Raw genomic sequence first — 27,566 nt, forward strand, 5'->3', positions numbered from 1 at the left:
TCACCATATGATCTAGCAAGTCCACTTCTAATACATGTACCCAAGAGAATTAAAAAAGGGTGGTCAATAAAAAACTTGCACACAAATGTTCATATAATAATATGAACGTTTCCACAAAAAGTGAAAATAACCCAAATATCCAAGAACTGATGAATGGAAAAAATATGAAATATCCCTATAATGGAATATTATTTAGCCATAAAAAGAAATAAAGCATCGATACATGCTACAACATGAACCCTGAAAACATTTTGATAGGTGATAGCCAGAAACAAAAGATCACACTGTATGACTCATTTAAATAAAAAGCCAATAATAAACAAATTTGTACAGACAAAAAACAGATGAGTGGTTGCAAGGGCCTAGCGGGAGGAGGGGCTGGGGAAGAACTAATGGATATGGAATTTTTTTCCTTCTTTCCTTCTTTCTTTTTAAAGATTTTATTTATGGAATTTTTCTTTTGGGGACAGCGAAAATGTTCTGCAATTATACAGTGGTGATGGTTGCATGTTATGAATGTACTAAAAGCTGCTGAACTGTATACTTTAAACAGTTAAATGTGAAATATACATTAATTTAAAAAAAGTTAAGGAAAGAACCAGACCCATAGTCAAATCCTTTGACCCCCAAACACATGAGTAATAGGGTAATACCTCTATTACTCATTAATACTTCTCTGATGTGACGAACCCTAATGATTTCTAACCCTAGCGTAAGCTGCTGTCTAAGCCTTGCTTTGCCCATCAGGACTGGTGAGGACAGATCAGCCATAGTTCTGTGGCCAAAATTATTCTTTGACCATAACCAGTGATGGGGAAGGAGAAAAAAAAAAAAGTGAACTCCCATCCTTGAGAATAAGCATTCAAAATAGGGCAAATATCATCCCAGCCATATTAGTAAGCTACATCTTGACAAAGACTTGTTGCCATCATTTATGCTGAAAGTAGTTATTATGCCAATTCTCATAGGGAAGGCCGCTCTTTATAAAGGTGGACAAAAACAATTTCTACTGAATGTCTACTATACATTCTGAGTCAGGGTCAGATGCATTTAACCAACCTTGTATTTTGGGATAATTCTCCATGTTTACAACTGAAATAACTGGAGAGCTATAATCTGAAACCCAGTGATTAAAAAAAAAGGATTTTTAAATTTTTATTGAATGTATTGGGGTGACATTGGTTAATAAAATTATATAGGTTTCAAGTGTACAATTCTATAATACACCATCTCTGTGTTGTATTCTGTATTCACTACCCCAAGTCAAGTGTCAAGGATTTACTTTTTAGAATGCCAGGTACTAAACCATGTTTTCTGCTCATTCGGCACCTTGAATAAATCAACGTTATGCTTTAATTTAGGAGTAATGATAAAATATCTTTCTTTTAAAAGTTCCCCCCAACATACCAATTATAAGCAAGCGTAAAGAAGGAAATAAAAATCATCGGTAACTCTTATCACCTGGGAGGAATAACACTACTCAATATTTTTATGAATCTGGACTTTTTCTCTCTTTTTTGTAAATGTATGGTATTTAAACCTTTGCTCAAATTTCTGATCATTAAAAATGAATACAGCCTTTTGCCTCACTGCATCTGAGAGGGCAAGATGGGTCACTAGCAGCTCTACTGGAGCCATCTGAAAAAATTCAGCCAGGGTTCTTGGTCTTGCCACATCTGTTCAAACCAGTAAGGTGTAACCTGGAAATACAGCCTCAATGTGTGCTGCCAGTTATTTCCATCAGTACACCAAGGATATAAGCTTCATTAAGTTCAACTAAGTAAACTTCCTTGAATGAGTCATTCAAGACATCTACCTTGCCACAGAAATAATGCTAGCTCTTTGTACATTAAAATAACAAACTTTAATTAAAATAAATTTACTACCATCTGAATTCATCTAATCATAATTAAAGGTCAAAATGATCTGAGTCATGTCTTTCTCTGATACCCCATTACCTAACTCTGACTCTACGTGTCACTATCATCTCTAACCATGACTCATAATAGTCTTAGTCTCCCTGCTTCTATTTATTATCCATAGTATCCTTTTAACTCCAGCAGCCAGAGTAACCCTCTCTGACCATGTTACTCCTCTGCTCAAAATCCTCTCATGGCTCTATCTTATAATAAAAGCCAAAAACCTAAAAATGGCCTATAAGGCCCTACAACTTCATGTATCCTTCCCACACCTTTTTCTGTCTCCCTTCAATCTCTAAGTTTCCATTTACAGTTTGAAAACATTTTTAAAGTTTAAACTAGTAATTATCAGTAATTTACTGTCTACTATATATTTTATCTTATTAACTACTAAAACTTGATAAGTCATTTCATTTTTCATTTCAATAACGCTAGGAAATTATTTCAGTATACACCTGAGCTTTGATGCCTTAAGCATGTATTTTAAGACAGTATTCTACAGCTTCTGTGCTAAATTTCCTACCTAGAATACTAAAGTAGTGCTTTTCTCTTTCAACGCAGAGAAAGGATTGGGCATTCAATTTACCCCACTATGAGACACAGACCTCTAAAGTCATGTTGTTGAAGCATTCTCCGCAAAATCTCAGTGGACTGCCTTAAAAATACAACCTTGAGGCAAGCAAAAATTTCTTAAGTAGCAATAATCATAAATGGGGAAAACTGATAAGTTAGATGCCATTTTTAAAAGGATTTTATTTATTTTTAGACAGAGGGGAAGAGAGGGAGAAAGAGAGCGAGAGAAACATGAATGTGTGGTTGCCTCTCATGCACCCCACACCAGGGACCTGGCCCGCAACCCAGGCAGGTGCCCTGACAGGGAATTGAACCAGTGACCCTTTGGTTCACAGGCTGGTGCTCAATCCACTGAGCCATAACAGCCAGGCAATTAAAAGCCATTTAAATGAAAACCTTTATTTATCAAAAATCTTTGAGAAAAGGGAAGCCACACACTGGGGAAAACAGCTGTGACACATATACCTAACAAAAGACTCATTATCAGAATACTTAAAGAATTTTTACAAAGTTAACAAAATTTTAAGAATGGGCAAGCGTCTTGAATGCCCATTCTTGAAAAGGAATACGCTTCATAAAAAGGAATACACAAATTGCTAATGGAAAGGTGTTTGACATGATTATCCACCAGGGAATTGCAAATTAAAACCACAATGAGATATTCCTACACATTCACCAGAATGGCCAAAATTAAAAAAAAAAAAAGCGATACAGGTGAGAATAAGGACTAGAGAAAGCAGTCAAACATAACTAGAAGTGAAGGTACAATTACTTTGGAAAGCCATTTGGCTGTATCTAATAAATCTAAAAATCTTATTTATGAGTATACACCCAAAAGAAATCAGTGCATATCTATCTAAAGACACATATAGGAATATTCTTTGTAGCTTTTTCACAGTAGCTACAAATGAAAACACTTCAAATGAAAACACTTCAAATGTCTATTATCAGAATGAAAAAGCTATATTAACAACAAAAAATAAACCTATAAACAGAGATATTTGGCAACATGCACATATCTCAAGACATTAATTAACTGATTGAAGCAGATACTCACTAAAAAAAAAAAAAGAGTACATGCTACACGATTCCATTTAAATGAGATTCAAGAACCAGCAAAACTAATTGACAGTGACAGAGGTCAGGATAGGTAGCAGAACTAAGACAGATACTGCCTGGGAAGGAACACAGAATGAACATTCTAGGTACTGGAAGTTTTATACCTTAATCTGGGTGGTTAGTAAAACAAGCATACATGTAAAGTAAAAATCAATAAATAGGAAGTTAAGTCTATTATAATTAAGTAAAAATGTTGCTTTTCTATTGTAAAAGATGAGATGCTCTATTATACTGTAATTAACACACATGTTGAAGTTTAGTTTGTCTCTTGCCTCAGATGGTTGGTACAGACCACAGGACTTCACTAAGGGTCTAAGCCAGGGCTGTCAAACTCATTTTCACCGGGGGCCACATCAGACTCGTGGTTGCCTTCAAAGGGCCAAAATAATTTTAGGGCTGTATAGATGTAACTACTCCTTAACTGTTAAAGAGTTGAAATTACATTCGGCCCTTTGAAGGCAACTGTGAAGTGATGTGGCCCCTGGTGAAAATGAGTTTGACACCCCTGATCTAGGCAGCTTCACAACCCTATTCATGATATTTAAAAAAATTTTTTTTAAAAATACAAACATATTTTTTAAGATTTTATTTATTTATTTTTAGAGAGGGATGGAAGGGGGAGAGAGAGAGAGAGAGAAACATCAATGTGCAGTTGCTGGAGGTTATGGCCTGCAACCCAGGCATGTACCCTGGCTGGGAATTGAACCTGTGACACTTTGGTTCGCAGCCCGCGCTCAATCCACTGAGCTACGCCAGCGAGGGCTCTATTCATGATTTTTAAGATACCAATAGAATGTTAAAAATAAACATCTGACTTGAATGTTTGGAATATCCTTCTTGGAGCAGCAGAGACTTAACCTCTTTTTAGATCCACTCAACTACTTGATTTTATGAAGTATTTACAAAGTTATACTATAAAAGTACTAGCTTACAATTCTGTGAGTAGACCTATTGACAAAACATGAAACTGTTCCAGAATAAAAAATAATATACTGAGTTGGCCGAAAAGTCCATTTATTATCTGTTACTAAGGAATAAAAAGGCGAATCCACTGACCCACTAATCTTAAGGTTTTAAGTCTAAGAAGCATTGAGAGTGAACAAAGACATTCAGTGGTGTTTCCAAGGTTAGAGCCACACATCCTAAATGAAAATAAAGGATTCAGTCAACATAAACAGTGTATCTGGGGTCACACAGCTAATAGCCTAAGAAGAAATACACACAAGAATATGGGAAATCACAGAAATATATGGTAAGGGAAATAAGGGGGAGATAAGGAGCACACAGTATATCTGACCAAACCAAAGTGAAAAATCTAAATTTAGGCCTGAAGAATGACTACGAACATGAGTAGGTTAAGATAACTTAAAAATAAAACAGAGTACTGCATATATAAGAAAGTCAGGAGACAGTAGGAAAAAAGTAAACAAATTCAAACCATACCAAATACAAATGAAATGCAAAGTACTTTCAATCAACCATGTTCTACATGGCTAGAGGAGAAAACATGAGAGAAGGTAAGGCAAAAGATGAAGCCACACAGGTGAGCAATATAAAACAATGGAAGTAATTTCTGGAAGGTGATACAAGTGGGTATAAGGAAATCAGTTAGAGGTCACTTGAAGATTCTCACCTAAAACATGATATGACCTGAATCAGATTAATGGCAGAAGGAACAAAGAAATGGATGGGTTTAAGGGTAATTAGGATGTGGAATTAACAGAATTCGGTGCAAGAACGACTCTGGGAAATGCAAGAAACAATGAAATCAGGGATATCATCAAGATTTCCAATTTAGGCAAGTCTTAACACCCAGTGGTTCCCTGGAGAGTAGTATCTCAGTGGTTTTTTTATTTTTTTTATTTTATTTATTTATTTATTTATTTTATTTTATTTTTTTTTTTTAAGATTTTATTTATTTATCTTTAGAGAGGGAAGGGAGGGGGAGAGAGAGAAACATCACTGTGCGGTTGCTGGGGGTTCTGGCCTGCAACCCAGGAATGTACCCTGGCTGGGAATCGAACCTGGGACACTTTGGTTCCCAGCCCGCGCTCAATCCACTGAGCTATGCCAGCCAGGGCGCGTATCTCAGTGGTTTATGTTTCATCTCACAAAGCAAAAGGCACCAGTTCAATTCCCAGTCACATGCCTGGGTTGCAGGTCAGATCCCCAGATGGGGGTATGTGAAAGGCAACCAATTAAAATTTTTCTTGCACTGATTTCTCTCCCTCTCTTCCCCTCTCCTTAAAAATAAATAAAATCTTAAACAAAGAACAATTAAAACAAAACAACGGTGGCATTCTTTGAGATCGAAAAGCAAGAAAAATGATTTTGGTGGTGGTGGAAGTAATAGGAGGGTTAGTCAAATAAAGCCTGAGGAATATACAAAGATTTCTGAATGGCAGAGAGATATCTGGATCCCAAGGTCAAAAGAGAGGTGATCTGAACATATAAATCTGTGAATTTCCAAAGTATGCCTAGAAATAGTGTATACAATGAGAAGAAATAGTGGGTTGAACAGGACCCCAAGGAACAATATTTTAGGAAGAGTTAGAAAAAAGATGATTTTGCAAAGATCTTCTCCAACAGACTAGACCTGGAGTTGGCCTACGGTGGTGGGCTTATGGGTAGGTGGCTGGGATGAAGACAATTTTATTGGAAATAAGTAGATTATAGAAATTAAAGGCTATGACAGTGATTCTCTAACTTAATTATGCACCAGAAACACACTAGGAGAGATTACTGGGCCCCATCCCAGATTTTCTGATTCAGTTAAGTTTGGAGTTAGGTCTGAAAAGTATAGATTCTTTTTTTTTTTTGTGAGATCAGTGGTTGGGGACAGGGTAAAGAGAGAAAAGTATGGCCAATGGAGAGTAATGCACAAGAGAGATACAGATGCAATCTGGAAATAACTTGTGCCTCCCATTCCCTGCTTGCAGGGAACTAGTGGATACCAAGGAGGGAGGGCAGGGTTGCCTTAAAAGGAGAGAGAGGATGAGGACCTGGGGAAACTTCAGATGAACAAAGCCCAGAATTGTGAAGGGGACCCGTGATTCGGGTACTGGCCTGCTCACTAAGCATTCCTGCCAGTTTGCAGGATTCTTGGTCTTCTGGGTGTGACACAAATTGAGTGAGGGAAGGAGAAAAATTCCCTGGATCATTGGCAGGTCAGTGTGAGGGTGCACCTGCCCAGGTCCCTTGGGGTGGAGGTGGGAGTGTGCATAATACCAAAGCTCATCTTAGGGTCCCACAGCAGCCTCATCCCAGAGAATGTGCATTCTTAACAAGTTCCTAGGTAATGCTGATGCTGTTGGTCACAGGACTCTACTCTGAGAACTAGCAGGCCTTTGTACTACAAAGGAATGTAGATTAGAAAATCTCTTCAGACTTTAGAAATCCCACCTCCTTTGAGGTATGGAACAAAAATTAATTTGGTTGAATCAACTAATCAATATTTAACATGCAGAATCTATCATAAATACTTACATAACTGTGTTGTCATCCACTAAGATATCACAACCATGAGCAGGACACGAAATAGTCTGAAAAAGATTGAAATTTAAACTGTCTTCATTCAACAAATATTTACTGAATGTTTACCATTGCCAGGCACTTTCTAGGTTCTGAGATACCTCAACATTTATAGGATCTTAATTGTCCCCTTTCTATTAAAGGAAATGTATGTGCATGAGTGTGTTTTATCACCATAAAGTAACTACAACTACTGACCTAAATTGATTTTTCAATATAAAACTTGAAAAGCAAAAGCAATAGATCTGACAAAACTGCTCAACAAGTTTGGCCCGATATACACAAATGTTAATGCCCACTGAGAAAACAGTACCTGAACTGGACTCTTTAACTGGAATGTCACATTATAAATAGGAAAAAAGCTTCAATTTTCTTTTAGTTGTTTTAATCTAGAAAAAAGTTCTCATGCAATTCATAATGCAGAATGCTTCACCTGTTTACATTTGTAAAAGAGTCTAAACACTGCAGGAAATGCAACAAAAACTAAAATTTGAAAAATGGCACCTTTACCTGTCCCATGCCTTCCTCCATTATCTTGGTAGTTAAATATTCACTCCAACACTGCATACAAAACTTATGTCCACATTCAAGGCCAGTGAAATACTGCAACAAAAATAATATATTGACTTTAAAAGATATTATCAGAAAAATCACTGTATTACATAGCAACTTAAAATAAAGCTCTATTAGGTCACGTTTCCCATAGTGGCTGAAATGTCTAATTTGACAAGACTAGATAGGCTCCTAAATGAATTTCTAGGTGCTAAGTCTAGACAAGCAAACACACTGAACACAAAAAAATGAGAAATGTATCTACAGTACATATTTATAAATTATATTTTTTGGAAAGACAGGTAAGTTTGTATTCAATATAAGAATATGCCATGTATCAATAAGCATGTGAAAAGATGTTCAATATCCTTTCCACTAGCGAAATGTAAAGCAAAACCGCAATGAAGCACCTCTTCATACCTATTAGGACAGGTATAATAAAAAGACAGATAATAACAAGTGTTAATAAGCATGTGGAGAAATCAGAACCCTCATACACTGTGATGAGAATGTAAAACGGTGCAGGAACTTTAGAAAACACTTGCGCAGTTTCTCAAATTGAACATAGAGTTACCATACGACCGAGCAATTCTACTCCTAAATCATAACCAAGAGAACATGTCCACACAAAAACCTATATACAAATGTTCACAGCAACAAAATATGGAATATCTATATAACAGAATGTTATTCAGTCATAAAAAGAATTAAAGTATTGATGAATACTATATAACACAAATAAACCTTGAAAGTATTATGGTAAGTGAGAGAAAGCCAGGCACAAAGACCACATATTGTTTGATCTCATTTATATGAAAGGTATGGGCAAATTCATAGAGGAAAAAAAAGATTAGTGGTTGCCTAGGACTGCGAGATAGGGAGAAAATGGGAAGTCACTGTAAAAGAATACATGCTTTCTTTTGGGGGTTATGAAATGTTCTAAAATTAACTGTGGCAATGGCTACACAACTGTGACTATACTTTAAATAGGTAAATTGTATGATGTGTGAATTATCACAATAAAGTTGTTATAAAAAAATATGCCACCCTCACCACTGTGGCTCGGTTGCAGCATCATCCCCTACACTGCAAAGTTGTAGGTTCAATCCCAGGCCACAAGCCTATAGGAGCAACCAACTGATGTTTCTTCCCCTCTCTCACCTTCCCCTCCCTTGAAAATTAATGAAAAAAATGTCCTCAGGTGAGGACAAAAATAAATAAATAAAATGCCAAACAAATATACAACTTAATGTAGTTGCATGACATACAGCTAACTTAGAAAACGAATAAAATATTACAGAAACCAAGGAGTTTATTCAGATAAGCTAAAAAAGTAACATTTTAGTCTAATTATGATTTTAAATATTATAATTTGAAGGATGGCTCAATAAAGCACACTATATTTTTTAATGGGATATGAAACAAGTACTTTAGTACAAGTACTAGAGTCTAGAGGACAATATTTTTAAAAGATAATTAATGGTCACCATATTTTAAGAATATTTTATGATATTTACTACTAAATCATTTTTAATGAGTAAGTAATATAGGCTTATGGTTAAAGAAATTATGTAAGAGTATGAGTTTATTTTGAAAAATAAGTCTCCCTCATATCCATCCTTGTCCTCTCCTTCTCTACCCAGAAGTAATCACTATTTCCAATACCTTCCAGAGATGTTCTAATGCCTACAGGTATACACAGTAAAGTACCACACACTCTATCCTGCATCTTAGTTTTTTTTAAAAAATGTTATTTAATAGATTTAATGGAGGGTTAAATTATTTTCTGCCTACTATACTAATGCATTGGTAAATATATACATCTTTGTGACCATATGACTCTATGTTAGCACAAATTTGTACAAATAAAATAAAAGGTATACACTTACAATTTGATAAGATTACCAGGCTTCATTCAAAGAGACTGTAGCAATGTTTAAGACAACTTGTAGCAATGTTTAAGACAACTTAGCTTCTCACACACGTCAACAAAGTATACTATTACCTCCTTAATCTTTGCCAGTGGAACAGATAAAAATGAATCAATAAATTTTAATTTAATTATGATTAAGTTTAAACATTTGAGAAGGGATTTAAGGTTATTTTTTTTTTGCACTCTCTTTACCTATTTTGCCCTTTTTTCTATGAGGTTTTTCTTACTGATTTGGCGGGGATTTTTACTGATTGAGAAAACTGGCCATTTATAAGCATGAAAAAATTGTTTTCTTCCAGTTTCAATTTTGAATATTTGTATTTTGGTGCCATGCAGAAACTTTTTATTTTGTAGCAAAATGTATTTGTTTAATATGTATGGCTTCTAAATTAATTAACTCTGATATTAGGAGTTAAGTAGAAATCTAAGTTTCCACCCTAGATATCTATTGAATCATTCCTACACACCATTCACTGAATAATCCACGTGATCTGAAATGTCTTCTCTATAATACACTAAATTCTCTCCATTAATTAATGCATATTTAACTCTATCCTGTTCCACTGCACTATCTATTCTTGCATTTGGTAAGGCTATTTCTCCCCCATCCCCATCAATCTCTCTCCCTTTCAAATATTTTACTACTATTCCATCTTTCCAAATTCTCAAGTCATCCTTTTATTTCCCTTAGTATTTTGTTTTTTTCATATGGAGTTTTCACATTTCTGGCCATGTTTATTTCTAGCTTTCATTCTTTCGGTGGCTCTTAAGTAGCATTTTTTATTCCTTTCCATTTCCTTTTTTAAACCCTCTGTCCAATTTATTTGTTGACAATCTCCGTTACATTTTCTAATTAGCTGTTATTTGTAATATGGTTATGAAATTTTCTGATGTTGTTTATATTAGATGCAAATAACCAGAATATGAAATTCTGTATTATATAGCACATCAACTACATAAAAAATGCCTAGAAGCAACTGTGGAAGAAAATGTACACAAGTCCCGAGACTGGTTTTACAGACTGAAGGAAATGAAAAGTATTTATCATGTTTAAAATATAGTGCTGTTCAGATTGACAATGATCTAACTCATTCACAAACCAAGTGAAGGTAGTTCTTTTGGTCATTTGTTTTTGTGCTGCCACAATGTCCTGACCGATGCTCACAAGAGCATCAATAACGCCAAAAAAAAAGAAGAAGAAGAAGAAGAATTAGAAGAAGAAAGAGGCAAACATCAGATTCTTTATTAGACCATGCTCCAAAGTCATCTTCTGGTTTCTAGCTGTGATGATAGCAAGGTTACATTGGTGAATTTGAAATCACTGATGATCACAGAGCTGGGAAAATTGTTGTGAACCTCATGGGCAGGCTCAGTGTCTAGTGATTAGCTACTGATTGGATGTATAACTCAAAGATCTAGAAAAACAGCAGAACAAACTGCTCTCATCTAGTTAGTGTAGTTTCATTGTACTGAGAACCTCAGCAGACATCATGGATCATGAAGAAGCAACAGGAAAACACACAGGAGAGAAAATTCTGGATTTCTTTTTCTAGAGATGTAATGCATACATGCAAATAAAATACTTCAATGGATAAAAAAAACAAGTGAAGGTATGTATTTGGGAAATCAATGTTCTCATTTATACAAAAAAGATCGGGAAAACAAAAGAATCTATTCTCATTATTCCCCATCAGTGAAGGAGATCTGGCACTAACTTGTTAGCAGATCATATGAAAAGTGATTTTCAAGACTATAATGCAAAAGGGTATTCTGTGAAGGACAAAATATAGTAGGGTAATACAATCAACAATTTTAAAATGTTTTATTCATGATTTTAAAACATACACATTCTCATGTGCTTAATTCTTTTTTTCAAATAAGAATTCTTAAGACTTTGAGAGATTTAAAGGTCATAGTGTTTACTAAGTGATAACTATAAGCAGTATTTCTACCTTTGGGACTTCATACCAGGGCCCATGTAAGATCAAAAGATAAAAAGAAAGCTTTTTATTCTTTAAAAACATCATTCCAAAAACTTTTCTAATTACATAGGTAAAACTAAGATAAATATGAAAAATAAATCACATAAACACATCTAAAGATAAAACAAAAGCTAACCTGTGATATAAAGATGTCTCAAGAATTGTGTCATTACCATGGGTATATCTAAATATCCTCCTGTCTATCTCACTTCTCTTTCCCTCCTAACCCTTTGACACACTTGTCCCTTACTAACTTATGCTTACTTACTTGGTTCCCTGGGCCTTTCTGTGACTCTGGGGATCGATTATTTTTTCATAAAACTTACCCCTGTTTATTTCATAAATAAATATTTCCAAGAATACAGTAAAAATATATGAATATATGAAATATTGCCTACAACAAAAATTAATGGTCCTGGAGAAAAAGAACTAAAGAACAATATACACTCTTAAAGGTTTCATTTATCTCCATCATTTCATACACAGCAACTAATATCAAACGGCCTTAAGAACATTAAGAATTATTTCTTTCATCAGAAGTTGCCTCTAAAGTTAAAGCCGTTTTCCTTCTAAGAACAGAGCAAATAATCAGAGTATCAGTTCCCTTGTCAAGATAGGGTTTAGATCACATGTTTTCAGTGTACTCGGGAGAAAAAGAATCAGAAGTGCTCAGGTGCGGGATGGAGGGTAGGTTACCCTCACAAACTTCAACTTTGCTTTTATCTAACAAATCTTATTTTTAGAAAATACAAATTCTTTACAAAAATGAGATATTGTAGCCCAAGTTATCTATTGAATATATTTTCTAGTAGAATGAGGGGTAAGTTAGTACAGCTAGATTTTACTGAATTGACTTATTATAAAGTTGCTATGTGGGGTAGGGGAGCCGGGGGTGGGAAGAGAGAACCCATCAACTTCAAAGGTGCTCCACAGTCTCAGGTAATTGTTTTGGTTACCCAGAAGAGTTAACTCCAAAGTGTTATATATAAATCAAGCTATCAGAAGCATTTAGTTTTGTCACATTTTTATGTGACAAAGTCTCATGAAGTTGCTTTCTAGACAGATAAATGTGTTGAAGACATACATTAATAAAATGCAAGTATCAGTGTTTGAACAGAGTAGTGGAAACAGAAATATGAAGAGCTATACAAGAAAAGAAATCACCCATCCAATTAATAAAGCTGGAAAGAAGAATCTCAGGTGACATTTCATTCTAAAACTGAAGAGGTTAAAATTATCCTTCTATAGTAGTCTAAAAACCATGAGAAAAGAAGCCCTAGTTTTATCATGATTACATTTTTATAATGCTCGCAGTTTCCATAACTCTTTAACTTACTTTCCAACCATGTTGCTACTGGCTTTTTTGTCCTGCCACTCAAACTTTCTTTAAAAGAATAACTTGTTTATATTCACTGCCTCCACTTCCTTTCCCACCAAGTCAATGACCCTTCAGTCAATACAGTATGGTTTTACATCTTACCACATTACTAAAAATAACTCCCAAAATCATCAGTAAGCTTCATGTTAATTCCAAATTTACTTTTCAGTTATTTTCACTGAAGCTTTTAGCACAATTTACTATTCTTGGAAGTATATTCTCTTCTTGGCTTCTGTATTGCTTGCTGCCTTTTCCTAACTACCAGAGGCATTGGTGGTATAGTGATGAACGCAACTGCCTTCCTAACTACCACAGCACTTCAGAGCTTAGTTCAAATGTCAATCCCTTTGTAAAGTCTTCTGTGATCCAAAATGAGGTTAGGGGCTCTCTCCAACTTGTTTCCACAGTAGCATACCCTATTAAAGCACTTACCATTTTTTCTAACATGACGTTTTACTTATCTGCCCAACTAACCTTTTTATCATCTGAGGCAAGCATATCTGTACCCTCCATTGTTTTTATACACTAGAATAGATCTGTTGTATTGGAGGGAGGGAGGGAGGGATGGTTCTCAGTCATCAGTTACAAATGGAGGTGAAATTTACATTGCAAATCTCCAGCCATGATTTTCAGACCTAATTGTCTGAGAGTGTTAGACAATACCAAAGGCACTGAGAAAGTTAAAATGGGTATTTGTAAGCACATATCTTCAATACTCAAATTCCATTTAAGATTTAAACTAAGAAGAAACTGGCTATAATAGAGTAAAAGGACAAATGCCAAGGAGTATGGAAACTTTGTATAACCTAGGACAAATTACTGGAGTCTAAACGTTACTTTACAGACATTTTTAAACTTTAAACAGTACATAAATGGCAACTGGCAAAGACAATCTGTTAAAGAAGGATAATAAAATGGTCAAAATATGAATTTAGTATATTTTTAATAGTAGTGCTAAGTGTTTGTTTTAAATATTCATGGTAGGGTTGTGATTTAAGGAAAAGGAATACATATAATTCTCAGGCTGAAAGATTTGAAAGAATATCGTATTCAACCCATTTGAAAAGATAAAACTGAACCTCAATGACACTAAACAACTTCCTACCCAAAGTCAAATACCTACTGTCAGAGCTATGATCAAAACTTGAATGTGGAAATTCAATTCAGCACTTTATCAACTAAATTATTTTAACACGAGTTGTCAATTTTCTTTTAAAATCTCTTTTCTAAACATTTGTATATGTAAAAAAAAAAAGTTCCCTGCAAATGAGCCTCCTCAGAGATAAACATATAAAACTCCATACAATAAATATTAGAGATGCTTCTCTATTAAAGCAGAGAATATAAACAAAAGTTATAATTATTATAAATTAAGTGATTTTTTTTAGATATCTTCAAACACCTTAAGAGGTAAATTCCAAGTAACTAAACATATTTTTGCCACAAATACTGTTTTCCCAAGGTTATTAATGAAGTACAACCTTCATAGGAAGATTGTGTTTATTTAAGTTTAAAATTACTATATGCTCTAAAGTAAATCATCTAAATTCAACAGATTTTAAGCATATTTTTACTTAGAAACATCAATTACTTAGTCCTAGTATCTGCTCCATTTCTGTCATCCCTTGCTTTATTTAAGAACCTCCATTAGAATGGATCTGTATAAGTGAAAATCTTTTGTTATGAAAGCTCCTAGTGAAATAGCATTAGAGACATTTTATACCTGTTCTGGATATATATTTTATTTTATTTATCTTATTTATTGATTGATTTGAGAGAAGAGAGAGAGGCAGTGAAGGAGGAAAAGAGGGAGGGAGAAGGGGAGAGAGAGAGAGAGAGAGAGAAACATCTATTTATTGTTCCACTTATTTATGCATTCATTGGTTGATTCTTGTATGTGCTCTGCCTGAGGATCAAAACTACAACCTTGGGCATATCTGGAAGATGCTCTAACCAACTGAGCTACTTGGCCAAGACTGGATATATATTTTTTAAAAACTTAGTTTTAAATCTGTTTTAATTTGAATGAAAAATAATTCCACTCATGCCTATCTATTACACAATTCTTCATTGGTCGTAAAATAAGTTCAGAAAAGATTTAGATGTACAATGACAACTTGGATAAATTGCTGCTTTAAAAAACAAAGGGGGAGAAGGGGGCCAGAACAGGGTCTTATTCTTTTTCTTTCTTTCCTCATCCCTAATGTATTAATAGGTTACTGCTTTATACAATCCCAGACTCCCAGATCTTTCTTTAAGTTATAAAAGCTGATTTACCCTCTGAAATACAGTCAGTGCTAGCCTTAAACTACCAGATACTCACCGAGTTAGGGTAGTTCAAGTAGCAGATCTGACAAGGCATATCCTGTGCTGATGACCTTGTATTCATCTGGCGTGTTCGAGACTTTTTACTTGGATTAATTACATGACACTCAGCAAAGAGCTTCTCCAGGTTTCCATCAAAGTACCTGCATTATTTAAACAGAAAGGATGAGAGCCCAGCAATAGCACACTGTTAGAGCTCTCCAAAAACCTGATTTTCTACAGGGAAAACCAATGGACTAAATTAAAGTAAACCAAGATTATAACCTTTTTTGCTCAGAGGAAATGAGCTATGTGGCTACAAACTGTAGCAAATGGAGGTATGTAAGTATGAAAGCAGACTGAGTTTTTGTTACTATTTGGTATTTCTTACTTTGCATTTATCCTGGGAAGTTAAGCTATTAGTATTTTAACAGTACTACAACTAAAACTTAAGCATGAATGTTGTACTATCTTTAGTGGTACCTTATGAGAAGTAATGCTATTTTATTTTAAAAGGCTAGGCTATATTTTTTACAAATCATTTTATTAATAATCTTAATTATACCAATTTAAATATACTAGCAAGTACACCACCAAGCACAGCCTCCCCCACAAATTTTAAAAATGAAATTATTTACAGGACTCTCATTTTACAAAAGACTTGCTTTCTAAATACTTATTGAAATACTTTTCAATTTACTAGAAAAAGGAAGAGAAAATAAGAAGTATATCTTAAAATGTTTCTCTATCAAAGAGTCTATGTATCAGCTTTTCACAAAACACGTATCTAAATATGCAGAGGTAGTTCACTATTTAAGATATCAAGAAGCATGGCACGCCCAGTATTACCTACAGGGTTTCAAGTAAACTACAGCTGGCTGGACAGAAGATGGTGATAAATACTTAGCACAATATGTCCCATTAAATCAGCCAAGACATGATCTCTGTTCTCCTTAATATCTTAATATTCTAAAGGGAATGCAATAGGTCAAAAAACGACCACCACCACCTTTCAATCTGTGTATCAATATAACCAACAAAACTATTAACGTGAAATCTGGTCATATTTTTTAACTTGTAAAAATTAGGTTTCAATAACTATAATGTTTTTTACAAACAGAAAGTTCTAAGGTTTAAAAAAAATCAATACTCAAGAGATTTCTAATATTTTTAATAAAGATCTTTTCAGGCTTTGTGTCAAAGAACTTACTATGTCTCCAGAAAAGAAATCATTCAAACAGGAACACTCTCCTAAGACTAATACATATCTTTTTATAAATACATACTTTGACTACAGTATGTTTGAATAAAATGATCAAGTTATCAATCAAGATGTCAACACTATAAAAGGGGAACTCATACAAAGTTAAAGTTGTCCCTGATGATTCAACTAATCAAAGTATATGGAGCAGCACTGACTGGTGTGGCATCATCCTGCAAAGTGAAAAGATCACCAATTCAATTCCCAGTCAGGGCACATGTCTGAGTTGCGGGTTCAATCCCCGGTTAGGGAAAGGCAATCAACTGATGTCTCTCACATCCATGTTTCTCTTCCTCTTTCTCCCTCCGTTCCCCTCTCTCTAAAAAAACAATAATCTTAAAAAATATATATATATATAGAACAGAATGTCAAATGCTTTCCTACAAATTTTATCTCTGAGAAAGCCTAAGATGCTTCATTTTATCTAAATAGAAAGCATATGAAGCTAACACTAAATATAAACAGGCAAACAAATTAAACACCTTAAAGAAAAATACTCATGCTCACAAGTCAAGACATACTTCTGTCATCGAAAACTTGACTATACAAAATCAGTGGCTCCTAATAATTTAGTAAACATTCTAGATAGTAATCTATGCATACATAGCAAAATAGACATGTGCCCATAATTTTGTAAAAATAATGCTGTATTCTAGATTTATAACTTACTTTCTTTACTAAACAATATTAACAGGTATCTTTGTCAATGAACACTGGTCCACATTGTTTTTCATTGTTGCATAATATTCCATAGTAATATACTATGTACTTTAATTCCATGTACTATAATTTACTTAAACATTATACTGAAGGACATTCAGCTATCCCACATACAAACAACCCTAGATTAGAATCTTGGCCCATCTAATGGGGGAAAACATACATAGACTTAACTTGCATTTCTTTTTTTTTTTTAAAGATTTAATTTATTTATTACTTTTAGAGAGGGAAGAGAGGGAGACAGAGAGAGAGAGAAATATCAATGTGTGGTTGCTAGGGGCTGTGGCCTGCAACCCAGGCATGTACCCTGGCTGGGAATTGAACCTGGGACACTTTGGTTCCCCCAGCCCGCGCTCAATCCACTGAGCTACGCCAGCCTGGGCTAACTTGCATTTCTTTATTAGTGAGGCTGAACATATTTTTTTGTAAAGATCATATTATTATTTTATGAGTTCAGTATGTAAATAGGAAGAGAACCCTTTGTCTCATGGTTTGCTTTCATTCCCCAGTTTATAACTTGTCTACCTTTTTTAAAGGTGTTTAATTGCCTCTTATAATTTTTATGTAGGTAAATTATCTTGTGACCCATTATGATTTCTGGATTTTATATCAAGCTTTAAAAGATTTCTATACCCAAAGACTATAAAAATTCATCCATGGTTTAGACCTTTCTTTTAAACTGTTTCTATTAAAACTGTTGATTCACAACATGGAATTTTTTTGTGTGTAGTAAGGACTAAAGCAAGGATTACATTTCATTTTAATCTAAATGGCTAACAATTTTACTCAAAGTGTTTCTTCTACCTTTAGTTCTCAGCTTAAATCTCACTTCCTCCAATAAGTCTTCTTTGACAGTTCCTCCTAACCCCCCAGCCCTGCAATTAGGTAAGGTTCCCTAGTGTTACATTTTCTTGGTACTTTGTACTTCTATCAACACATTACTAACTTTGTAGTCACTATTTATTCTAAGTTTTCTCTGCTAGAATGTAAACCTCATAGGAGCTGTTTTATTATTGTTATAGTCAGGTCTAGAAGAATATTACATAAGCATTCAATTTCTTTTTAGAAAGTAATGAGAGTAACTTCTTAAAGATAAATAACAGCAATAAATCTGAATTCCTTTGCTTTAGACATATTTCTTAAAGACAGTATATACTGGAGTTTACAGCTTTTTGATCCATTCTAGAAGCTACCAAAGAATTTTCAAATACTGCCCTGATAAACAGAATGGGGAGTTTAAAACCCACTCATATTACCAGACATACTACAAATCTTTTTTCTTTATTAGGTTAAGTACCACTTTACAAGAAATATAACATTTAAAATTTTGTTTTTGTTTTGCTTTTATTTTTACTACATGATCTGTCCATCAATGACTCTGTAATGGTTATATGGAAGATAATGAAATCTAATGTATTTTTATTAAACATAACACAATCAATACGTAAACCTATTTCTTGGTTTGTCAACTTTAAATAATACACTGATTGTCCTTGTAGTAAATGACCATACACTTAACCCTAGAGTTTTGAATGAAACTACCTGGACCTTTTCCCAGTTGATTATAATTTTATATAACTTATCACTAATTACATATTGAGTATCTTAATTACTCAGACATAGTTCAAACGTTTAAATGTACTCAAATGTTCACTTTGCCCAACCCCTTTACCCCCACCACCATGTTCTCCTATCAATATTCTGTGTTGACAGCATCCATTTTCTTGTGGTACCTACTGTTATTGAAGTCTGAGGTCAAAATAATTTTCATCTTTAATTCAAATCCTTTTTCAACTGGCACATACATAGGTTTCTTTCTTCATTCTTGACGTTTTTAGTAGTTCCATAGAGTCTATCTTAGCATTTAACTCTCTTTTGAAATGCCATTCGGATCTTGATTACTTCAAGATCCTTTAGTTATTAAGACTGTATCCTGCTGATTTATACCCAACCCAGTCTTTGTTAATTTGTCCTCTGTGTCTCCCATCTGCTAATTCTTTGTCCTTTTCCTGTCTTACATGTCTCTGTTTTTTGTAGTATCCGCTCTATTTCTTGATGTTGCCAATGTGGTTTTAGGTTCTGTGAGATTATTACTTCTTCCTTCAATCTTTTTTTTTTAAGTTCTGTGAACTTATTTTTCACGGTACTGTTTTATCAGTTCATCTTTTATTGTCTCTGTTTAATGTCCTTCAGAGACAGGGAGCACCATCCCTCTCAATTACGATAGTGTTATTAAGGACTACTACTATGCTCAAGAACCTAAGTGGATTCTTAACTTTCCATACATTGTTTACCTCATCACTATTTGAAAGTTCCTTTACTTTGCTGGCTTTTACGTATAACCTTGCTTCTGAAAAACAGGCCAAAATGAAAAGACACTGGACTGATTCAGTGTGAAACACTACAGTCCAAGCAAGTACCTTGTTTAAAGAGCTAACACATTTTTTTCTCTGCTTCACTGACTTTGGTCCACAGCAGCAAAACATATCCTGGGACACTGCTTCCCTCATTTCCTGTAACCCTTGTCCATCCTTCTAAGAAAACTATATTAATGAAAATAAAAAAATAACACTGTGGTTTGTCCTTCAATCCAGCTATTAATCAGTGGCGGATGGGCACCATTAGAATTTCCTCACCCTAGTTCTCAGATGGCCTACACATCACAGCAGAGATTATTAATCCTCTTTTCTCTCTGAGATAATCCTCTTTTCTCTTTCTGTTCAGTTAGTATGTTTATAGAGATATAGTTAAACTAGCATTTAATCAGCCAACTATGAAGACTATCTAGAACTTTTCATTTTTTGACTGCTAGGCAGATATATATACCAAATAATATAAGTTAAATTTCAAGGCATGAGCAGTTATAGTCTAGAAACTATGTTTGCAGGGAGGGAAAACGGGTTGAAATGGTACATCACTAGCTAGTATTTATTTTTTTTGAATTCTGAATGATTGTAGAATCACTATTTGCATGGAAATCAATAGTTACTTTTGCCATTAGAAAAAAAAAATTTTAGAGGAGGGAGTAAAGAGAGGGAGAAAGGGAGAAAGAGAAACATCAATTGGTTGCCTCTTGCATAAGCCCCAACAGGAGAATGGGCCACAACCCAGGCATGTGCCCTGATTGCCAACTGAATAGGTGACTTTTTTGCTTTGTAATAGGATGCCCAACAAACTGAGCCACACTATTTGGGGCAGAAATTTATCTTAAAAGCCACTAGGGCTTCATCCTTCATAGAAAGACCACTGTTGAAGTACTTATTTTCATAACAGAATCAGAAAAGCCAAAATGTTAAGCTAATTTAAAGTTATATAGTGGGGTTTTCTACTGAGTATTCTTCAGTATCAGAGTTCAATTCTCCTTATAGGTCTTTAATGCTCCCATTAAATATTTATAACAAGTCAATAGTCTATTACAAGTCAATAGTCTATTGCTCTAAGCCTGACAGAGAGCAAAAACACACATATACATAAAAATTTTTAATACCTTATATATGATAGGTAGGTAGGTAGGTAGATAGATAGATAGATAATCACAATGTATAAACATGTAGATATACATACTTTTACTTCTAAATGACCAAGTAATTTTTATTTTATTATTCTCATGTGGCATTTATGGGTACCAGACTTTAATTTCAAAAGACAACAAAACAGTAACAATTATTCTATCCCTTAATTATTATTCTGACAAAGCACTAAAAGAGGTCTGTGACACCAACATCTGTCCCAGCAACTGTCATTTCAACTATCCTTTGGCCCCATTAACCTGTTTCTACTGATGTATTTTTTTCCCACTTTTGGAAAAGGTATATTTAAGGGAAAATGTCAGAGAAGCAAGGGAACAAGTTAAATGATTTAAACCATATGAATGAATAAGAACTGCCATCATATTAATTAGAACAAAATAACAGGTAAGGTATGAAAATGACCATCTGAAAATAGCACAAAATAGAATGATGGAAGACACACAAGGATTTTCCCCAGTCTTTACATGTAGACATTAGTTTCACAGCTTAATCCTCATTTTATTGAAAGAAATTAGTAGACATAGTATAGATGGCAGTATAAGCAAGTTATTAAGAAATAGTAAGCTGTTCTTTCTGTTGTGGAGGAAGACTGAAATTCAGGGTTTAAAGCACTACCTTTCACTTATATAATCCTTGTAAAACTGTTAGACTCTAAAAAAGAAAAAACTATAAATGCATTACTTTGATAAAAAATTAAAAAGGGCTCCTGAAATAGAATGTAAATTTTCATACAAATTACAAGATTTACTAAATCCTTTGTAGTTTTTAAACCAATTCTTTCAAAAGAAGGACTAAAATTATTATTTAAGATGATTGGCATATGCATAAACTCGACAGAATTCCACAGAACTAAAAATAAGGACTTAGGGATAGAAAATACTTTTTTTTTCCTAAGAAAGATTTTTGGCCTTCCTTAAAATAAATTTAGTAAGAACTTATACAAGGCTATTAGAACTTACTTTTAAAAGTTTTGGGTTTTTCTCAAAATGGACCAAAGACTTAAAACTCCTTGAAGAAAACATAGGTAGTAAAACTTCTGACATTTCTCTTAACAGTATTTTTTCTGATTATCTCCTCCAACAATGAAAACAAAAGAATAAACTAATGGCACTACATTAAACTAAAAAGGTGTTGTACAGAAAGAAAACCATCAACAAAGATAATCTACTGAATGGGAGATGGTATTTGCCAATGATATATTTGGTAAAGGTTAATATTCAAAATTTATATAAAACTCACACATACACCACCACTTCAAAACAATCAAATTAAAAAATGGGCAGAGAACAATTCTCCAAAGAAGACATACAGATGGCCAATAAACAGATGAAAAGTTGCTTAAAGCAACTAACCACCAGAGAAATGCAAATTAATACAATGACATACCATCTCACACCTGTAAGAATGGCTACCATCAACAAATCCACAAACAAGTGTCAGAGGATGTGGAGAAAAGGAAAATCTTGTGTACTGTTGGTGAGAATGCAGAATACGTATTCCGTAGTGGTGCAGCCACTACGGACAGTATGGAGGGTCCTCAAAAAATTAAAAGTGAAACTGCCTTTTGATGCAGTGATTCTACCTTTCGGTATACAATATATCCAAAGAAACTTAAAACACTAATTTAAATGAATATACATGCCCCCATGTTCAGTGTAAGTTTACTTACGATAGTCCAGATATGGAAGCAACCAAAGTGCCTATCAATGGACAAGTGAGTAAAAAGGCTGCAGTATGTCTACAGAATGGATTATTACTTGGTCACAAAAAAGAATAAAACCTTACTATTTGCACCAGCATGGATGGACCTAGATGGTTTTAAGCTAAGTAAAATAAGTCAGAGAAGACAAATACCATATGATTTCACTTATATGCAGAATCTAAAGAACAATATAAACAAACAAAACAGAAACAGACTCATAGATACAGAAAATAAGACTGACTGTTGCCAGAGAGGAGCAGGTTGGTGGAATGGGTGAAAAAGGTAAAGGGATTGATACGTACAGATTGCTAATTACAAAATAGACATGGGAATGTTTGTTTTAGTATAGGGAATATAGTCAATAATATTATAGTAACTATGACTGGTTCCAGGTGGGTACTTGAAATACTGAGGGAATAACTTTTGTAAAGTATGTGACTGTTGAACCATTATGCTGTACACCTGAAACTAATAGTAAATGTAAAATTTAATTGAAAAATAAAAAAATTAAATTGACTTTTACAGAGATGAAAATAGTGGAATATCAATAATTTATTGTGGTTTATTATGGTTCAACCAAAAATAAATTAAGTCATCTTTTTATCATCATTAAAATTTGTTTTAGGATTTTTAATGCTAATCTAAAACATAAATTTATCTCATATTTTAGTTTAATTAATGTATACATGTGATTTACAGCTAAGGAAACATACTGATCCCGTGTTTTTAAGAAAATGCAGAATAGTTTTTGTGATAGACACAAAAATTTTCCCTCATTGGGAAGAACTGAACCCAGTTTAAAAAAAGAAACAAAACAGCATGATGATAAAATCTCTTGCCCTGACTGTTGTAGCTCAGTGGACTGAGTGCAGGCCTGCAAACTAAAGGGTTGTGGGTTCAATTCCTAGTCAGGGCACATGCCTGGGTTGAGAGCCAGGTCCCCAGTAAGGACACGTAAGAGGCAACCACACATTGATGTTTCTCTCCCTCTCTTTCTCCTTTCCTTACCCTCTCTCTAAAAAGAAATAAAACCTTAAAAAAAAAATCTCCTGAGCTTTTAAAGCAAGAGACTTGGACAAAGAAGCTACTAAATACTACTACTTTCAAGTTGCAGTACAAAAATCTTACGGCATAATTTGAGAAACCTTCTGCCATTTGTTTGTCTCTTCATACTTTATCCTTTTTGGTTCTGAGCCATGATGAAAGCAAATGTATAAAAAAACCAACCACAGTGAAACGGAAGTATGATGATAACTCCTTCTAGACTTGAATTAGTAAAATTATACCATCTTCCATAAAATCCCCGACACACATTTAGTACAGAAAAATTTAAACATAGTCATCCATTACTATTTGTGTATTTGTGTGTGTGTGGGGGGGGGGGGGGACTGATTCCAGGACCTTCCATGGATACCAAAATCCCCAGACACTCAGGTCCCACATATAAAATGGTCCATTTTCACATAACCTACACACATCCTCTTGTATACTTTAAATCCTTTATAATACCTAATACAATGTAAATGCAATAGAAAGAGTTGTTATACTGTATTGTTCAGTAAATAATGACAAGAAAAATAGTTGCCACATATGCAGCCATCATAGGTCTAACTACACAGCACACATGAGCAACATAACATGTTTTTTTAAAAATATTTCAACCCACATGTGGTTGAATCATGGATACAAAACTCATGAACCCATAGGGCCAGCGGTACACATACTGTTCTTTTGACCCTCTCAAGAACAGTATAGTGAACTCCTATACACTTACCTACAATCCAGCTTCAAGCATGATCAACATTTTGCTAATCAAAAGGTTGTTTTGAAGAGTAAGATTTTATTTCATATGAACTTTCAATGTAAACCTGAAACTACGCTACAAATTTTAAGAAGATAATGACTATTTCCTTCATAAGAGAGAAGAAGCTCCATACTAGGGTCTCCAGAAAACACAAATACTAGTTCCATAGGTGTTTCAGCCACACTTAAAGACACGTGCGTCACTTCCAATGGTAGTTGCCCATGTTCTACGGCTTGATTATAATTACCTCATTTTACTGAATTCTTCTAACCTGAAGTCCCTGGAACTTCAACAAGTGTACAGTGTCCAAAACTTGTAACTTATTTACAAATGTTCATCCCCCTGCCCCATGGAGAAACTCCAAAGCTTTTATTTCCTCCAGAGACTACAGTCCCCAAAATAACAAGAACCAATATTATTTTTTACTTCAAAGAAAATTAAGAGTGGCTTCTATACCCTCTGTCCAAATATGTGCATGCAAAGGAAGTCTACACCTCCTGCTCTGCTCAGTGGTATTTTTCCCACAGATGAGTAGCACACTTAGTAAATAAAATGATACAAACTACTTGTTTGTTGGATTCACCTAATAGTGGATCTGATTCCAATTAAAGAGAAAAAATGGTTTCTTCAAGTTCATAAATGGAAGCATCCTTTTATTCTTTTAATAATGATGTTTCAATATATTTAGTGGATGTCCTCAGGTTGTAAAGGCTCAGAGCCTTAAAGTATATTTAATCTAGCCATGTTAAAACTAAGAATAAGCAATCAAAATACAAGGCAGTTTATAATTAAGATCCATTTTTACATAGTTCCCTCACAGAATAATGGAGTATGTGGAAATTGTGCTAGTTAGTGGCAATATTAATTGCTTTCAAGGAAAGAGAGGGATAGCTACTTGCAGTATGATACGCTAAGCATGCAACACATGGGAGGAAAATGCTAGGGAAATAATAGAAAATGCAACTCACTTCAGTAAGTCAAAATAAAACAGTAAATGTGATAAGAATTCAGAGAATAAAGAGATCCAGAGGGTGTCACACAAGCTGAATATGATGTACAGACTTGTACATAATGTCTGTGAGCACAACCCCAGAATGAAATATGATTATACTCTGAATCTGTGGAAAAGATACTGCTCTTGAGACTGGGGGCTGAAGTGCCAAGGGCATCCCAAGAGTGTAAAGGAATATGTACAGACATACAAAATGCAGCAAAAGTATGTAAGGATTTCAAAAGTTAGATAGTACACCTTCAATAGGGTAGGAGTAACACAAAGGTGGTAAATGTTGATAAAATGAATTGACATGATCAAAGTTAAGTTTAGGAGAGATGTGATACTAGAGCCTAGCAAACAGCAAAGAAACTGTCTTGGCAAAATGTTATGATCTACTTGCAAGATACCAAAGTCACTACTAATCCTACATGTCAAAACACAGGCTGAACCTTACATTTTGAAGTTGTTCCTTTTCTTGAGTCTGTGTAGTTTAAAATTATTTTTATTGTGAAATAACACAATCTTAGAAAAGTTCATAAACATAAATCAGCAGCTCACATATTATTATTAAGCAAACACATGTGTATAACCACAATCCAGGACAAGAACACTGCTAGTATATCCCTTCTCAGTAAGAAGCTACTCTTTCCCCAAGAGATAATCACCATCATATTTTTATTTACAGTTTTACCACCTAACTATGCATCCTTAAGCAATAAAGCTTACTTTTGCTTTTTTATGAATTTCATACTAGCAGAACCATATATTATGATTTTTAATCTTTCAATATGGTTTTTAAGATTCACCTATGTACTTATAGCTCTAGTTAACATGCTTTTGGGGGGGATGCTGAATAGATATTATATAAATATACCATAATTATCTATCTGTAGATATTTTGGTTATTAGTACATTGGAGCTATTATGAATAATTCTGCTGTGAACATGCTTATGGTATATGACTCTCTCAAGTTAGACAAGCCTATTTTTCTGTTGGGCATATAGACATGTAAATGCTGAGAGAGAAAAAAAGATTTTTATATTTCTTTCTAACATCATTTATTTTAAAAACGTACCTGTGGACTCCTTTATTTTCCCTTTTTGGTATACTACTGACTAAGGTCATCTTTACTATGATGTTCACATCTTGAACTCCATATAAAAGGGAAATCTTCAACATTTCAGCCTAAGCTGTAATATTTCCTATGGACGTTTTTTAGATCACATTACAAAATTATCTTTTGTGCCTCCTTTGTTAATGATTTCTTCTTAAAATCATGAATAGCCACTGATTTTCAGTAACTTACTCTCCTTTGACTCTACTCAAATGTTTTTTTCATGAATTCGTTTAAGTGACCAATAATACTGAAGAGTTTCAGGCTAAATCAATCAAGCATTCCAGGGATAAATCTGAGTTGGCCATGCTGTGTTATTCTTTCTTTGTATCACTGAATTCAACCTGCCAATATTTTAGGTTTTTCTTCCATTGTATCTATGTAATTTTTATTTGAGTTTTGGTATCAAGGTTATAATAAGCTTCATACAAGTGGGGGATCCTCTTTTACCATTTTCTAAAAGAATATTAAGATTAGAGACTGTAAGGCTAGGGTTACTATCTCATTAAAGGTTGGTAGAACTTTCCAGTAAACCAATCTGGACTCAACACTTTTTTAAAGTATATTTTATTGATTATGCTATTACAGTTGTCCCATTTTTCTCCCCTTTATTCCCCTCTGTACTGCACACCCCCTCCAACCAGCATTTCCTCATTTTAGTTCATGTTGATGGATGGTACAAATAAATTCTTTGGCTTCTCCATTTCCCACACTATTCTTAACCTCCCCCGGTCTATTTTGTACCTATTTATGCTTCTTATTCCCTGTACCTCTTCCCCCATTGCCCCCCACCACCTTGTCCACTGATAACCCACCATGTGATCTCCATTTCTGTGGTTCTGTTCCTGTTCTAGTTGTTTGCTTAGTTTTGGCCTTTTTTTTTTTTAGGTTTAGCTGCTGATAGTTGTGAGTTTATTGTCATTTTACTGTTCTTAGTTCTGATCATCTTCTTTTTCTTAGTAAGCCCCTTTAACATTTCATGTAATAAGGGCTTGGTGATGATGAACTCCTTTAATCTGACCTTATCTGGGAAGCACTTTATCTGCCCTTCCATTCTAAATGATAGCTTTACTGTACAGAGTAATCTAGATTGTAGGACCTTGCCTTCATGACTTTGACTACTTCTTTCCAGCCCTTTCTTACCTGCAA

The 27,566-nt window shown here is 34.3% G+C and overlaps 1 protein-coding gene and 1 pseudogene across 1 annotated transcript in view; one reads left to right on the forward strand and one right to left on the reverse strand.

Moving 5' to 3' along the window:
• ARIH1 (ariadne RBR E3 ubiquitin protein ligase 1) overlaps window positions 1–27,566 on the reverse strand; it is a 144,601-nt gene that overhangs the window by 23,330 nt on the left and 93,705 nt on the right. Inside the window, exons 3-5 of the mRNA XM_028505890.2 lie at window positions 15,311–15,455; window positions 7,653–7,745; window positions 7,098–7,153 (exon numbers count right to left, since the gene is read on the reverse strand). Coding sequence (XP_028361691.1) covers window positions 7,098–7,153; window positions 7,653–7,745; window positions 15,311–15,455 — 294 coding nt within the window. The remainder of the gene's footprint in view (window positions 1–7,097; window positions 7,154–7,652; window positions 7,746–15,310; window positions 15,456–27,566) is intronic.
• On the forward strand, window positions 1,609–1,947 carry LOC114491694 (annotated as a pseudogene).

The sequence above is a fragment of the Phyllostomus discolor genome, chromosome 1, assembly GCF_004126475.2.
Source record: "Phyllostomus discolor isolate MPI-MPIP mPhyDis1 chromosome 1, mPhyDis1.pri.v3, whole genome shotgun sequence".
In the NCBI taxonomy this organism is placed as follows: Eukaryota; Metazoa; Chordata; class Mammalia; order Chiroptera; family Phyllostomidae; genus Phyllostomus; species Phyllostomus discolor.